The 16073-nt window shown below is 46.4% G+C and overlaps 1 protein-coding gene across 1 annotated transcript in view; it reads right to left on the minus strand.

Moving 5' to 3' along the window:
• MYO1D (myosin ID) overlaps nucleotides 1–16073 on the minus strand; it is a 209133-nt gene that overhangs the window by 110039 nt on the left and 83021 nt on the right. The window contains exons 17-19 of the mRNA XM_056863329.1: nucleotides 3778–4001; nucleotides 2481–2625; nucleotides 1763–1867 (exon numbers count right to left, since the gene is read on the minus strand). Of these exons, the coding sequence (XP_056719307.1) occupies nucleotides 1763–1867; nucleotides 2481–2625; nucleotides 3778–4001 (474 nt within the window). The remainder of the gene's footprint in view (nucleotides 1–1762; nucleotides 1868–2480; nucleotides 2626–3777; nucleotides 4002–16073) is intronic.

Genomic DNA, 16073 nt, shown 5'->3' on the forward strand with positions numbered 1-16073 from the left:
AGAACATATTTGCCCATTCACAGAAGCCTTGCTGGTTCTCAAAGACCTTCCATTAGCGTTTCAACAAGACTAAGTTAAATCTTTGCAATTTGAAGGAAAAAGATTTGCTGTCAGAACTTTTCTCAGAAAACTGAATTAGGAAGGATGTGAGAAAAGATTTAAGAGATTAAAATTACGTAACAAAATTACATTCTAAAGTACTCTCTGGCAGACGAAAGAACTCTCTGGCTCATCCACAGTTTGTTTTCCTTCACCACAATTAAGTGTTACATCAGAATACCTGTATCATAGCTAAGGACTGACCACCCTCCTGAATCAGGATCTTAAACCATGGTTTGCATTAGGAGCTAACTATGATTAGCACTGGATGTACACAGTTCTCAGAGCTAGCCACCGCTAGCTCAACTTGAACTCCTGACCCCATCACTGCAATTCCACCAGGGTGCCTCAGTGCAATCCCACGCACCGTCACTCCAGACAAAACCCACTGGACTGTTAAGTCTGCTCACTATAGGTGGGGTTAAGAGTAGCATTACACCTGCCCACCATGGTTAGCTTCAAACAAAGGAATAGAGGTGGGAAGGGGCATGCAAGCCTCAAGGACAATCCCCATCTCCTACTCAGGTTCAGATACTTGGCTGCCCATGGCCACTGACCACCCACCTAACGCTGTGAGGTGTCACCGTCCCCTGGGTGGACCCAGGCCGACAGGGAAACAGCTGGCCTCTTACCTGGGGTAAGAGCCTCGGCAGGGCCTGGCACCGTGGGAGAAGGGACTCGCCCTTCAGGCCAGCCGCTCGCCCCACCACCGCAGTTCTCAGGGGGAGGGCAGAGATGGGGCAGGCGAGAACCACTTAGGGGTGGGCTCAGGTCCTGATAGAAGGAGGTGGGTTCGTGGGACAAGGAGGACAGTGAAGGGGAGGAGCAAATGGAGGGGTCACGGGCAGCCCATCCTCGGATTGGCCAGCTGCGACAGGCAAAGAAGGAGGGGAGCCGGTCAGGATTGGTGCAAGGGCAGAGGGGAGGGGAAGTCTGTCCACATAAATAAGGGACAGCAGTCAGGTCGAGGAGGAAGCAAAGGGTGAGGCCATTTCCCAGCATGCAAGGGGTGGCTAGCCCAGTGAAGGGTGAGGAAGGGTAGCTGACTTGCCTCCCATTTCTGAGACTTGCATGGGGGAGGAACCAAGGGAAGGGTGAGATAGGGGAGGGAGGGGAGAGCGTCACAAGGCAGCATCACGGCTGTGCCAACCCACCATCAGGTCCAAATAGGGCAGTAGGAAAAAAATCTCTTCTTAAGGTGCCTTTCTGGGCAGCAGTCATTATACTTAAGGTAGCCTAGCCTGCAGAACCCAGGGAACTTCTCCAAATGCATGCAAGGAGAGAAAGAAAGTGAGGCAGTTGAAGACCTCTTGGTACAGCTGGAAGGACTGCTTGAAGGGTTTTAAAAAAATTGAATCTGTTGTATTTTACAAATGTTGTGTGCCACCATGGAAACTCCAGTCAAGAAGCGGGTGTACAAATGCAATAAATACATTTAGAAGTAAATTGCTATATTAATCTGGTTGTGGCTCTCAGGGCTTTGTATTTCCTTACTCCACTCCCCTATTTTCACGCTTTTAAGCATTACATCTGCAGAAGTGTTTCTAGACATCCGCAGGCATTACTGTTAAAGATCCCTTATCTCAAACTTTGGCCATGCAAAGCTTTTGTGCACATCCTGGAGGAGACTTTCATTTCTCTGCCATTGCTTAGTGTTATTTACCTTGCGAACATGAGAGGAGAAGAGAACATTCATGAATTTGTCCTTCCGCTTCAGCTCATTGGCAACAGGGACGAACACACCTGCCGCCTGAGGGTTATCTGGATTCTAGAGAAGCAAGCGGGAAGACAAGTGAAATTATTTTCATCACTGAAGGAAGGGCTGCAACACCTTGTGCAGCCCAGCCAGGACAACCAACCAAGGCTGCAATTCTAAACACAGTTACTTGGGGCAAGTCTAGAAAGTCTGGAAAGGCTGAGGGACTTGGGAATGTTCAGTCTGGGGAAAAGGATGTTGACGGGGGACAGGACCTCTTTCTGTATTTGAAAGGCTGTCACTTAGAGGAGGGCTAGATCTGAAACCCTGTCTCTAGTTCTTTTAGCACAGAACACCAAACCGCTAAGTGGAATACATTTCTACAGACCTGTATACACTGAGGATGCCTATTTTTAAGTTGACCCCCCACCTTCTCTAAAGATTCCACTGGTCTGGGAGTGGGATTTGGAAGAATCCTTTTGATTGCAAACTGAGAAGAGAGGTTTAGGGCTCAAAACAGAGATAAAGTGGAACAAGGATTAGAGATCAAAGAGACAGAATGCTCTTTGTGAGAAACTAACAACTTTTGACAACTATCTCTAACTTGCACGTTACGGCTTTTGCATCAGTCTGGATTCACAGGATTTGATTAAGCGAAAATGTTTATGAGTTTAGCGATGCTTACTGCTGCCACGTAGTCCCCGTGCCAGGCTCTCTGGAGCCCAATATCAGCTCGGTGCCCCTTCAGCAGCTCCACTGCAGCCACCTTTGCCCTGATCTGAGGAAGGTCTTTCGGGGGGATACTCTTGATGAGTTCATGCGCCCTCCATCTGAAAAACAAGGCGTGGAACAATTCACACATCAGCAGGGCATGGGAAATCAACATCTGGTTGCTCCATGAGATTAATTGCTCACATCTTCATACAGTGTTTCTTGCATCTTTAAGGCATCCTGACTGCCTTGCTATTGGGTTGCCATGACTGGATGCAAATGTGGAAAGGCTTTGTCCTGTGATTAACATGACATAAGAATATAAGGAGAGCCCTGCTGGATCAGGCCAGGGGTCCATCCAGTCCAGCATCCTGCCTCACACACTGGCCAACCAGCTGCTGTGGAGATCCAACAAGAGAGCACAGAGGCCGAGGCCTTCTCCTGATGCTGCTTCCAAAGCCTCTGAATGTGGAGGCTCCCTTTAGTCACCATGTTGAATAGATTCATGGAGGACAGGTTTATCAGCGGCTGTCTGATCCCTTCCTAAAGCTATCTATGCCTACTGCCATCACTACATCCCATAGCAATAAATTCCATATTTTGATCACTTGTTGTATAAAGTAGTATTAATTTTGGTCCACCCTAAATCTATTGCCCATCAGTTTCATTGGATGCCCTCAAACTCTAGTATTTTGAGAGAGTGAGAAACGTTCTCTCTGCCCACTCTGTCTAAAGGTAAAGGTAGTCCCCTGTGCAAGCACTGGGTCATTACTGACTTATGGGGTGACATCACATCCTGACGTTTACTAGGCAGACTGTGTTTACGGGGTGGTTTGCCAGTGCCTTCCCCAGTCTTCTTCACTTCACCCCCATCAAGCTGGGTACTCGTTTTACCGACCTCGGAAGGATGGAAGGCTGAGTCAACCTTAAGCTGACTACCTAAAACCAACTTCCTTTGGTATCGAACTCAAGTCATGAGCAGAGCTTGGACTGCAGCACTGCAGCTGACCACTCTGTGTCACGGAGCTCTTATGTCCACTCTGTCTACCCTGTGCATAATGTTATAAACCTCTGTTGTGTCCTCCCCCCCCTTAAGTTGGTTCTTTTAAACTGCAATGTCCCAGACTCTTCAGCCTTTCCTCATAGTTTCCTCTGTGACTTCCTCCAATGCAAATAACTTTGGTGGGCTGGAACCCACGGAGGTGCCAGCTGCGTGCCGTGGCCCTGATGTTGCTTCACAGCACTAAGAACAGCTGGCTGCAGATCCTTACCTGTGGTAGATGGACTGCAAGGCCTCTTCGAACCTCCACAGCACTTTCGGAGGGCTGGGCCACTTCACGTGCCTGCCGTAACCCTTCATGGACTTCACGTTATGAAACCGCCGAGCAACCTCCCGGATGTAAGATTTCACTTTGTATCGACGATAGCACTTGATGATCTTGAGGGCAGCTCGGGTCCTCTTGTACCGCAGGCGTGCCAGCGTGCCTCTCCAAACCTACAGGAGGGGAAAAGGGGGTGTTTAAATGATAGCAAGAGCAAGGCAGGACTGGGAGCAGCACCCATGGGCCTCCCCAGTATCTGTTCTTGTCAGATAACAGATGCAAACTGCATGAAGGGACCTGCATTTTTGTAAACTGCTCTCCACAGTTTGACTGCAAAAGCCCTCCCTCCAGCATTAGGTGGATTCCAAGACATGTGCAGGACCTTTCATCCCTATGCTGGGCCCTGCTCTCATTTCAAGATGCACAAAAGTCCCAGAGAGAAGTTAAGGGCCCCGCATTATTTCACACCAAAGACAGTCTACATTCTGCACCAAGAGACTTGACTTATCCAACCTGGAAGAATTACACAAAACTGAATTTATTCCGCCTCTTGCTCACTTGAAGGGCAGCTCCTTAGAAATCCCAGTCAGTTTGTCTGTCCACATCCCATTAACTCCCATGCCCAATACAGTAGCAGCAAAGCTACGAAGGCACAGGAACCAGCCAGTATTTGAGAATTTTCCTACTGCAAGGCCTCATGGTGTCTACTCCCCCCCCCCATGTCAGAATGCAACAGTAAGGTGTTGGGCAAATGCTGCAGCTAACAGGGACAAATCAAAGGAGCAAAAATAAGGCTCTTTTTATTATTGTTCATATAGAGTTCAGTTGGGGAGGAGAATAAAGGCAAAAGACATGGGAAAGGTGGGCCTGGGCAGCTTTAGAGGGGATTAGACAGATTCATAGAGGACAGGTCTGTCAAAAGCTACCAGCCTTCAGCATCAGGAGGCAACATCAGGGGAAAAACTGCCTCTCTGCGCTGTTGTTGGCTCTCCAAACTACTGGTTGGCCGCTGCCTGAGACAGGATGCTGGCCTAAATGGACCCTCCCTGGTCTGATCCAGCAGGGCTCTTCTGAAGGCCTTGGCCTCTATGCCCTCTTGTTGGACCTCCAGAGGAAATGGTTGGCCACTGTGTCAGAAAGGATGCTGGACTAAAAGGACCACTGATCTGATCAAGCAGAGTTCTTCTGGTGCTCTTATTTTACATGCAAAATGTTGGATGTCACAAGATGCATAACTAGAGTGCCATCCACATCCCACATGAGGAGATATCAGGCTCTCCTCACAGGGATCATATTGAGAAGGAACTCCCCCAAAATGACCTCTGATCACTGCACTTGGTTAAAAAAATGCCTGATGGTATTAGGGTAATATTGGTTTTTCCTTGCGGAGAAAAAGGAAAGGGTCATTCCCTTCCATCTTATGGGGTTCCATGGATGTACATCAATACTTCAATTTGCGCTAGGATTAATTAGTTACCCGAGGCAATTACCAATCTGGCCATTTGTTTCATGAAGCTCATGCAAAGAGGCATTAACGCCTGCATGCTTTGCAGCTCATGTCAAGCCAGGAGAGGTGAAGAGAGACAAGCAGCTGGGAAGAGAATGAGAAATGGCATTTGCTACCAAGCCCTAACAAAGAACAAATAGTTAGGTCTTGCAATTCTGAAGCCAAGGAAGGTAAGCGAGACCCCCCCCCTTTTTTTTTAATATGTCAGATGCTTTTCTGTCTCCTCCACCTCTCTCTTCCTTGAAGAGGCATCCAGAACAGCCAACACTACACAACATGCACTACATGTATGAGTCACTGGAATATAACCCTATGGCTTAAAAGCATTATAAATGTGGGTTACATCCTACCATATTGCAGAGACACAGGTCAAGCAGCAATATGTTAAAGAAAGAGGGCAGAGAATCAATAAAAAGGGCAGACACCTGACCCCAGTGACCAAATCTTCATCCAAACAAGTGTTCAATATTACTCCTGAAAACATGCTCTAGTTAATGACTTGGGCAAACTTCCCAGGGAAGCAATTTTGGTAAACTTAGAGCAACTGCTGGAAACAAATTGTCATGCGGGCACATGTAGAGTAGCAGTGAACCACCAAAGCTCCCACAGACTTCAACACCAAAGACCAGTGCAGGGGGGTGAGCCCTAGAATTTTACCCAAACAGCAAATGAGGCTGCTCAACTGCACAGGATGAGGTCACAGCAAGAAGCATGGAAAAGGCTGTGTGTACGGTAGCCCCCAGAGTCCAATTACCCTGCTCAGGCATGCCTGAGGGCTAGAGTCACAGGGGGCCTCTGTAATCAAGGGCAAGCCCCCTGAGCCAAGCCATCACGGCTGTAAGAGTTCCCTTCACTAAGGGCCCTTGACCACTTAAAAGACACATCCTAGGAGGAAAAAACAGAAGGGCATTCACCATTAGAATACAGATGCGCAAAAGCTCAGAATGGAGAGGTCCCCCACTATATACTAGACAGTGCTGCCACAATTAGTTATTTAAAAATTCATTCCAGCGTGGTGTAGTGGTTAAGAGCAGTGGTTTGGAGTGGTAGACTCTGATCTGGAGAACCGGGTTTGATTCCCCACTCCTCCACATGAACGGCGGAGGCTAATCTGGTGAACTGGATTTGTTTCACCACTCCTACACATGGAGCCAGCTGGGTGGCCTTGGGCAAGTTACAGCTCTCTTAGAGCTCTCTCAACCCCACCTACCTCACAGGGTGCCTGTTGTGGGGAGGGGAAGGGAAGGCGATTGTAAGCCAGTTTGAGTCTCCCTTAAGTGGTAGAGAAAGTTGGCATATAAAAAACAACTTTTCTTCATTCCTGTGGCCTTTTCTTAACATTAAAAGCTAACAATACAACCAATAGCAAATACCAGAACAAAACAACCACAAACACGAAAATAGCAGCCACGAAAGAACATAAAAGTTCAATAGCCCTTACAAGGAGCGTGCTTAGCAACGTCCAGCCAGCAAAGACTGAAAAGGGTGCTTGCTCCAGCAATTTACAAACTTCCTCATCCATTGGCAGATGAGGCCCTGCTTGGTATTCTGTATCTGGGAAGTGAAGCCTTTCATGCCTTGGAGCATGCTAGCCTGCTACTGCTTTGCAACTCTCAATCGACTCCTGAGATTTTTTGGAGGATGAAAAAATCATGCAGCAAGATTTTTCACATATTGTGATGTCAATGGGATGCCTGGGGCTATAATAGCTCTTTTTTAGGTAACGTGCTCTTAAGGTTTTATGCTTTTAGGTATGACCAAACAGGAAATTGCATGTATAACACACACACACACAAGATGTGTACATATACACTTTTAGAAGAATATGAATGGGGGGGGGGGCTGTGCTATTCTTCAATTGCCTTAAGCTTCTAGGCCAGAGAATAACGGGCCAGGAATTCTAGAACTAAAACAGATGTTTATACCGCTGTTTGGATGGTGGCACAAGCTCAGCACTTCCCAGTTAGGAAAAAGGAAACAAACCAATTAGTGGTTGCTTGCAGGGCTTGCCTCTGTCCCACTTCTTCCTCTAGACCAGCATGCCTGCTGCTCCCTTATGAACCTGCCTGACCACTACAGTCATTTGCCATCCCCTCACCTTTGTCAATTAGACCATCAAGCCCTGCCCAGTCCTTTGTTAAACTTAAGCAGAGCTGGTATTCTCGGCAGATAACCAAATCACCCCAGGTTGACAGTTACCCATATTTCCCCTTTACTTTTTAATATGGCTAATCATGCCCATATTTAGAGGGGTTTTTCTTCTTCCCACTCCCCTAAAATTCAAACCTTGGAACAGGATTCAAAGTTTCTAGCCAGAACCCAATTCCATCACAGTAGAGACACTATCCCCTTCTCAATGCAACTAAGGTGCATAAAAGTCACCTTTGTAGTTGATTTCTGGATCCTCTTAATCCCTGTGCTTTACTATTTATTTACAAAATTTATACCCCATCTTTCTGCATTCACCAGGGCCACCAAGATGGCTGACATGTTAAAATATACATAATAAAAACAGGTTTTAAAAAGTAACTCTTGATCCAAATTGGAGTAGCTTTGATTGATTTTTGGTTGTTGCTGTTATATTGTTGTTAGGCTAAGGAATATGCCATTTATTTGTGCTTTGATTTAGTATTTCCTAGTATTTGCTTAAGATAAGTCCCCCCAAACTATTGTACCAATTCCTCAATAAACTCCATACTTCTTTTAAAATATTTAAATCAGGTTTCTCATGGTTTTCCTTCTAAAACGTGCTACTTAGAGCCACCTCTCTAGGTAAAAGATCCCAGTTTTCTGCTCCCTGCACAAACACACAAACTAATGCCCCATGTTAATCTGAATGTATGTTTAAATGTTTTTAGGGGTGTGGTAACAGAGGCCCACGGCCCAGGCTCGCCTGATCTCATCAGACCTCAGAAGCTAAGCAGGATCAGCCCTGGTTAGTATTTGGATGGGAGACCACCAAGGAATACCAGGGTTGCTACGCAGAGGAAGGCACTGGCAAACCACCTCTGTTCAGTCTCTTGCCTTGAAAGCCCCATAAGGGGTTGCCGTAAATCGTCTGTGACTTGATGGCACTTTACACACACACACACACACACACACACACACACACACCTTGAAAAATCTAAGCATGTTTCAGTCTGGTCAGTGCTTAGAGGTGAATCTACCTGAGAATTCCAGGCATGCTGAATTGATTTCTATGATGGAAGTCAAGACAAGATATAAATAAATCAAATTTTTGCTCTAACAGTTCAGTGTTCCTGCAAGTTAATGCACATGAGTATTTTGTACCTCTTTCCTTTGCTTGAAGGTGAATACAGGGGTCAGAATATTCAGTCATGAAATGCAGAATTGTGCTGCAAGGATGTAAACTAAATTGTGATCTGATAATGTCCAACAGAGCTGAAAACATTACCCAATACACAATGCAGGACAAACAGGCTTGTTAAATCAAAAGCTACACTTTGCTTCACCAAAGGAAAAAATCTATACATTAAGAGAGGTTAATCTATTCTATGTATACCTTTACATATGGGGATGCATTCGTAGACTCTAAAAGTTAGTCCATCCCTCCCCCACTTTAACAAACAGTGGAACTACCTTCCCCACCGATCTGAACCAGCAGTGCTCTCCTTCTATTCTTAATGGCTCATGTTAAACCCCATCTGCTGCTGAGACACATGCTTGCAGCATCTACAAAGAAAGATATTTAATTGAAATAATTGTAACCCACTTTATTCAGAGCATTCTCCAAGCGGCCTTTGAGAACACCATTTTCTTCTGAACACCTGCTGTTGTGTCCAGGACAACATTTGCGTAAGGGAACAGGATTGTAAACCATTGCTATGTTTATTGTATGTATCACCTTGCTTTTACTGCATTATGTTCTTGTTTGCATTTCTAACTCAGTTTATTGAATGTCTTGCGTTGCCTGGTTGAATTGTCATCTATATTTTGTAATCCACCTGGACTTTCAGTAAGAAAGGAAGGACTATAATGAAGCAGAATTTTTACAAATTATGCAAGAAAACGCCACTGAACCTAGCTCAGGGTTAGCATTACCATAGCGCTAAGTAGATTCTCTCTCCACACACACAACTGGAAAGGTCTTTAGAGATTATATTCCCTGATCTGCCCCATTCCTCGTGTTCCTCCTGCACTACTGTACCATTAGGACGTAGGGCCTGCCTCCCATAGTACTAACAGTGTAGACTGTGCTAATGCAACTGAATTACCAGCGTCGTTTTCATTTAACAGCTCATGCATCATCTGCTTATAATTTTGTGTGTGCTCACAGAATTTGGATATCCATCAAAAAACCATTTGGGAGGCCTGATCCAAATAAGCAGAGATCTCTGGTTGGAGTAGCAGAAGCCACTGAGCTGATTGTTCAGAACTATAACCCCCTCCCCCACCTTCTTCCCCTTCCCTTAAGAGGCAAGGATTTTGAAGTTTGAGTTTTCCCTACACCAAAGGCCAAACTGTGCTCCTGACAAATTTTACTGTTAAATATACAAATATAGCGCATAACTCTGTTTAAATGTGCAAGATGCCTCTCAAAAGATGGTTCTGGAGGTGGTAAAACAGAGAGGAAGGAGGATGAAGAATGGAGAAAGCTGGGAGTAAGGCACTACATCCTAATTGTACAGTAGTGCAGGAGGAACAAGGAGAATGAGTTCTACTGAAAACACTTTCCATAAGAGAATTGCATTTTTAAAAACTGATTTTTAAAACTGGCTGAATGCCAACCATCCCCTATTCTCAGCTAAACCGGGGTCTTAACCTTGAAGAGCCCAGCAAGGGGGCTGGGAGGCTTTCCCACAACACAAACAGCCCCACAAGCACAAGAGAGCAGCAGGCAGAAACCAAAGATTTGCAGGCTCCAAGATCCATCAGACTCCCACATTTCCAGATCCTCCAAGCCAGCACTGCATCTTCCCTGACTGACTTGAACACAGCCCAGGTCCCAATGCTTAAAGGACTCGTCTTGACCCTGCTTCTAACCTACAGCTATTAAGAGTTCACTCTATGTCCTTGGAACTGCATCGGGCAGAAGCGTTCATCCCACCCACTGAACCGATGACTATCAGTTAGTATTTTAACCATTCAGATTCAGAATGAATTTCAAAAAGAAAAAGGGCAGTGGGAAGAAAGAAAAGAACAAAAGCAGCTGGCTAGGAAAAGGGCATCTCAGTTAACTGAAGCCTTTGAAAAGGAGAAGGGCCAGTCGTCTGTCAAAAACATCTAAAGAAGGAGGCTCTTTCTTAAGAGTGCTTCCATGTGAATGCTAGAGCAGGTGAGCCAAATGAAAGTCACCCACAACACATCTTTTCAGCATTCACACATGGGGTCAGAGAGCCGTACTGTAGCACTGAGAGCCAGTGTGGTGGTTAAAAGGTCAGACAAGGATCTGGGAAATCCAGGTTCATCAAATCTCCACTTGTGCCACGGAAGCCTGCTGGATGACCTTGGGCCAGCCACCCTCTCTCGGCCTGACCTACCTCACAGGGAGAGGAGAATGATGTCAGCCACTGTGAGTCCCCATTGGGGTGAAAGGCGGGATATAAATCAAACAAATAAGTGATAACTTTCAGCATGAACAACAGGAGCTACAGCTCACTGCCTTTTAATGCTTCCATGCCCTGGGCCCTGGGGGCCCTGTGAAAGCGTAAAGCTGTGGAAATGGGAATGGACTAGATGGCACTCTTTTCAAATTTGTTACAACTTTTGTGATGCTCTTCATCAACAGCTGGAAAAGTGTTCTGTTACGAGACAGCTGCGCAAAGACGGCTTTACAGTAAGAGTAGTTCCAGCAGTGGAATTGGCTGCCTGGGGAGGTGGTGAGCTCCCCCTCGCTGGCAGTCTTCAAGCAGTGGCTGCATGAACACTTGTCAGGAATGCTTTAGGTTGATCATGCATTGAGCAGGGGGTCCGACTAGATGGCCTCTATGGCACCTTCCAACTCCATGATTCTATTCTATGAGCCTAAATGACCAAAGTTTTAAAGCACTGTGCACCCTTATGGAGAGGTGGCACAAACTCTAAAAAGATACAGTAGGGGGTGATGAAAGACTAAATCCAAAGGGGTTATTTCACATTCTGTCTGATTATCCCTCAAAGCTGAGGGGCACTGGCAAAAGGGGAGCAGAAGCCCACCCATCTATCCAGGTTACTAGAAATGTTTGGAGCCCTGAAATTCCTGTCAAGTTCAATGAAGGACAAAAGCATGTCTCACAGCCCATCCCTCACAACACCCAAGTCATGCACCATAAACTCCAGCCAGTGCACTGGGGTGCACAGCAAACACACTCCAAAATAAGCCATTGTGCTTCCTAAAAAAGTGCCAAGACATCTTTTGTTAAGGCACACTTTGACTGCACGAAAATATTTCCTTGTTTGCCGCAGGTGTGTTTGCACGTGTAGATGCATGCCTCTCCCTCGGCCTCCTCATGCTTGTTTGGCAAGCAACGTTTCACACTGTCAAAACACAGTCCTTCAAACACTAAAACTGAAATAACTAAGAAAATCCACTCAGGCATGAGCTCTGCTGTGTGGCTTCTGAAATGTCTCAGATGGGTTTATTCTTCAGATGTTGCTGTCGGCATCGCAGGAGAAAAATCTGATGTCTCTCAGCCCACACACGGCTCTAAAAATGAGTGACAAGGACACTCAAATCATGGCTACTAAGGAGGAAATCCCCAGTGAAGTGAGGGGCACACGAGACTCATAAGCTGAAGACAGAGTTGGATGGTATTATGAAGATGTCCCACAATTATGAGGTCAGGACAGTAGTCCTCTTCCTCCTCATTTCTCAGTAGCATCAGGAGTGACAAAATTAGACTACATGTAGTAGTTACACCCAACAAAATTTGGATTCATTCTCAGCAACCAACTGATATTCAGAAAGGAGCATTTTCCTTCAGGTGAAGCTGGCAACATGCCCTGCGGAAAGAGGGACAGTGGCACCTTAATCTTGCAACATACAGCTTAGCTTTCTAGCAAGAACATGGGGATCAGGAGTTCTCCGCAATCTTGGAATTTCACAAACAATGAATGAAAGAGAGGGGGGACGCTCTCATCCCTGTGTACAAGCTCTATAGACAGATTGGGGAGATGTTGGGTTGTACATCAAATGGGGCATAGAATCAAATAAGTCAGGAAAAATATTAGGGGAATAAACTCCCCAACAGAAGCAATATGGGTGGAGAAACTGGGCCCTAAGGGTTACTTACCGGTGGAGGTGCACTATCGCCCACCTAATCAAACCCTTGAGGCTGATCTTGAGATGGAGAAGGAAATAAGACAGGTGACTAAAGCAGACAATGTTGTGATACTTGGAGACTTCAACTACCCTCACATTGACTGGGTAAACATGAGCTCGAGTCAAGCTGTAGAAATGAGATTCCTAGACATCATAAATGACTGTGACCTGGAACAGTTGGTCACAGAGACAACCAGAGGTGTAGTGATCTTGGTCTTGGTTCTGAGTGGTGCTCAAGACCCGGTAAGTGATGAAGAGGTTGTTGTACCAATAGGGAAGAATGGCCATAATGTGATTAAGTCCAGCATTCAAGTCAATGGAAAGTTATCCTAAAGTCCAAAATTGTAACATTTGATTTCAAAAGAAAAACTTTACAAAAATTAGGGGAATAGTTAAAAGAAAACTAAAAGGGAAGCACAAGACAGTGAAGTCCCTAGAGCAGGGGTGGGGATCGTCAGGCCTGGGGGCAGTTTAAGGCCGCAAAATCATTTGGTCTGGCCCTTCGTGGGTCCTGGCAGATCTCTAGCTTAGAAGGATCTAAGACTGGTGATCCGCCCCCTCCCGCGGACAGGAATAGGCTCTATTCAAGGTGGATGTGAGTTTGTTTTGCAGAGAAAAAGAACCTTTCCCCCCCCCTTGCAGAAGAGTCGTTAGCTATGAAGCTGCTAGGACCGCCCAAGAAACTGTTAACCCTTTCCCACCCGGGTCGTGGAGAAACATATTCCCTCTGTACTACAAGAGGGCTGGGGGCAGAAGTGGCGACAATGGAGGGGTTAAAGGGGGCAGGGCCAGAATGCGCAGGGGGGTAAGTTCTTAGCCAGTGTGTCCTCATTTCATCCCTGCAGGCGGAGGAAGCAGGAGCCGGCTGTAGAATCTGGCCCCAACCATGCGGAGCAGGAGCAACTCTGGCGTACGGCTGGACTGCTATGCCTGGCTGGTGCAACAGACCACCCTATGCCACCAAGTGGGCTACTGCACTACTGGTTGGATGCCTGCCTACTTGCCTGCGTGGGGTGGGGGGTTCATCTGGGGCAGCAGCCTGCTTGGGGCTTAGTCGGCTAATTTTCCTTTCCTTTTTATTTCAAGCTCATCCGACCAAAGATCTTGAGCGCAACATACATAAGACAAAAACAAAATTTACAACATCATAGGTTGGCTAATTTTTAAGTTGATAATTTTGTATGGCCCGCGAATGATGTTATAAATATCCAAATGGCCCTTGGAGGAAAAAAGGTTCCCCACCCCTGCCCCAGAGGATGCCTGGAAAACTAATTGAAGCCCAGATTCCCCAGGTTAGGAAAGACACTGCCAAGTCCAAAAGAATGCCTGAATGGTTAACAACACAAGTCAAGGAAGCTATAAAAAGCAAAGAGGCTTCTTTTAAATAGTGGGAGGTCTGCCCCAATGAACTGAACAGAAGGGAAAGGAAAGGAAAGTCAACAATAAGGCTTGCAAAAAGAGAATTTGAGAAGCAGATTGCTAAAAGCATCATGATAAACAATAAACATTTACGTAATTCATAGTGGGTAGCTGTGTTAGTTTGTTTGCAGTAGTCAAAAAGGGCAAGAGTCCAGTAGCACCTTAAAGACTAACAAAAATATTTTTGTTAGTCTTTAAGGTGCTAATAAACATTTACATATATCTGGAGCAGGAAACCAGTCAGAGAAGCAGTTAGGCCTCTGGATGACCAAAGAAGCCTTTGGGCTGGGGAGGGCAGGAGGGGGGGAAGGAGGAGGAGGAAGAAGAAGAGTTGGTTTTTACATGCTGGCTTTCTCTACCTTTTAAGGAGAATCAAACCAGTTTGCAATCACTTTCCCTTCCCCTCCCCACAACAGACACCCTGTGAGGTAGGTGGGGCTGAGAGAGCTCTTAATAGAACTGTGATTGGCCCAAGGTCACCCAGCTGGCTTCATGTGGAGGAGTGGGGAACCTGGTTCTCCACATCAGAGTCCACCGCTCTTAACCACTACACCACGCTGGCTCTCTCCTCCCTTGCTACTGCCCTCTTAACAGTTTAGAAAAGAGACAACTAAGGGGGAACATGATAGAAGTTTATAAAATTATGCACAGGGTGGGGAGAATTGACAAATACAAGCTTTTCTCCCTCTCCCAAAATGCTAGAACTTGAGGGCATCCAATGAACCTGATGGGCACAGATTCAGGACAGACAAAACGAAATACGTCTTTACACAGTGAGTGATTAAAATGTGGCACTCTGTCAGCCCTTGCCCAAGCCCGAACCAATAACCACAGCAAGAGACACACTGGTCCAAGGAAGATGGCTTGCTGGAAGCATAGGTAAACAGAGCATACAGGAACTAAGACAGCAATGGAGGGTACTGGGATACCCTTGACTATATAAAAGCATAGAAAAAAGCATGCAGCATTCAGCAGCCCAGGACAGGCTCAAGAGATTACTATTTCAAAACAGTCTAGAGATGCCTCCGTTCCCATGGAGTACTGTCTACTTCAAAGAGTCCAAAAATGCAAACAATCCTTGGGAGCAAGTCGGTGAAAAAGCTAAACTGAGACACAGGCCTGACACACTCGTTGCCACAGGATGTAGGGATGGCCACAGGCATAGAGAGCTTTAAAAGAGGATTAGATAAATAGAGAATGGTCTATCAGTGGCTACTAGTCACAGTGACTGAAGGGAACTTCCATGTTCCGAGGCAGTCAACCTCTGAATCCCAGTGCCAGGAGGCAACATCAGGGGAAGGCCTCGACCTCTATGCCCTGCTGTTGGCCCTCCAGAGGAACTAGTTGGCCACTGTGGGAGACGGGATGCTGGACCACATGGACCCTCCCTGGTCTGATCCAGCAGGTCTCTTCTTATATACCAACAAGAGAGGCCAGGGGATGGCCCTACAATCTGGGCTGAGGGCTAGACTTGATGATCCTTGGCAACAAAATCCGGCAATTCTTTATGAAAACTTTGGATATTTATGAAAGACATGGGGGAAAGCAGCAGATGGGCGAGAACCTCAGCCACTCTGTCAAACACAGAACATACACTCCTCTCCCTGGTTGGTAACCCCCTTCGCTCAAAATGGCAGATGCCTCATGAACAGAAGACAAGCATCTTGATGTGGGTCGCTGTGCAGAAGCCCTTCTCTAATTGCAGAGGCTGATCTGCAATCTAACGGGGAAATGCTGCTTTTTGTGAGGGCGGAGCGCTTCTTTTTCTGCTTAACAGTTCCTCCCGGGCACCCTTTTGAGGGCGCGTTGGGACAGAGAAGAAAAATATTGAATTATGACACGTCAGCCGTGGCTTCGGTTTTTTTGCCTCATCTCTCCATTAACCCATTCCGCCCTCTTCCTTCCCGGCTACCAGAGAGGCCCGGAATGTTGCTATAGCAACAAGGGCTGCTCGGTTTTGACTGACAACTCTTCCAAGAGCTATTTGGAGGAAACCAGAACGCCTCTCGGTGGGGTGGGGGAGAGAAAGACGACCAGGAGAAAAGGAGAAAAGTGGGG

The sequence above is a fragment of the Euleptes europaea genome, chromosome 18 (genome assembly GCF_029931775.1).
Source record: "Euleptes europaea isolate rEulEur1 chromosome 18, rEulEur1.hap1, whole genome shotgun sequence".
NCBI classification, from domain to species: Eukaryota; Metazoa; Chordata; class Lepidosauria; order Squamata; family Sphaerodactylidae; genus Euleptes; species Euleptes europaea.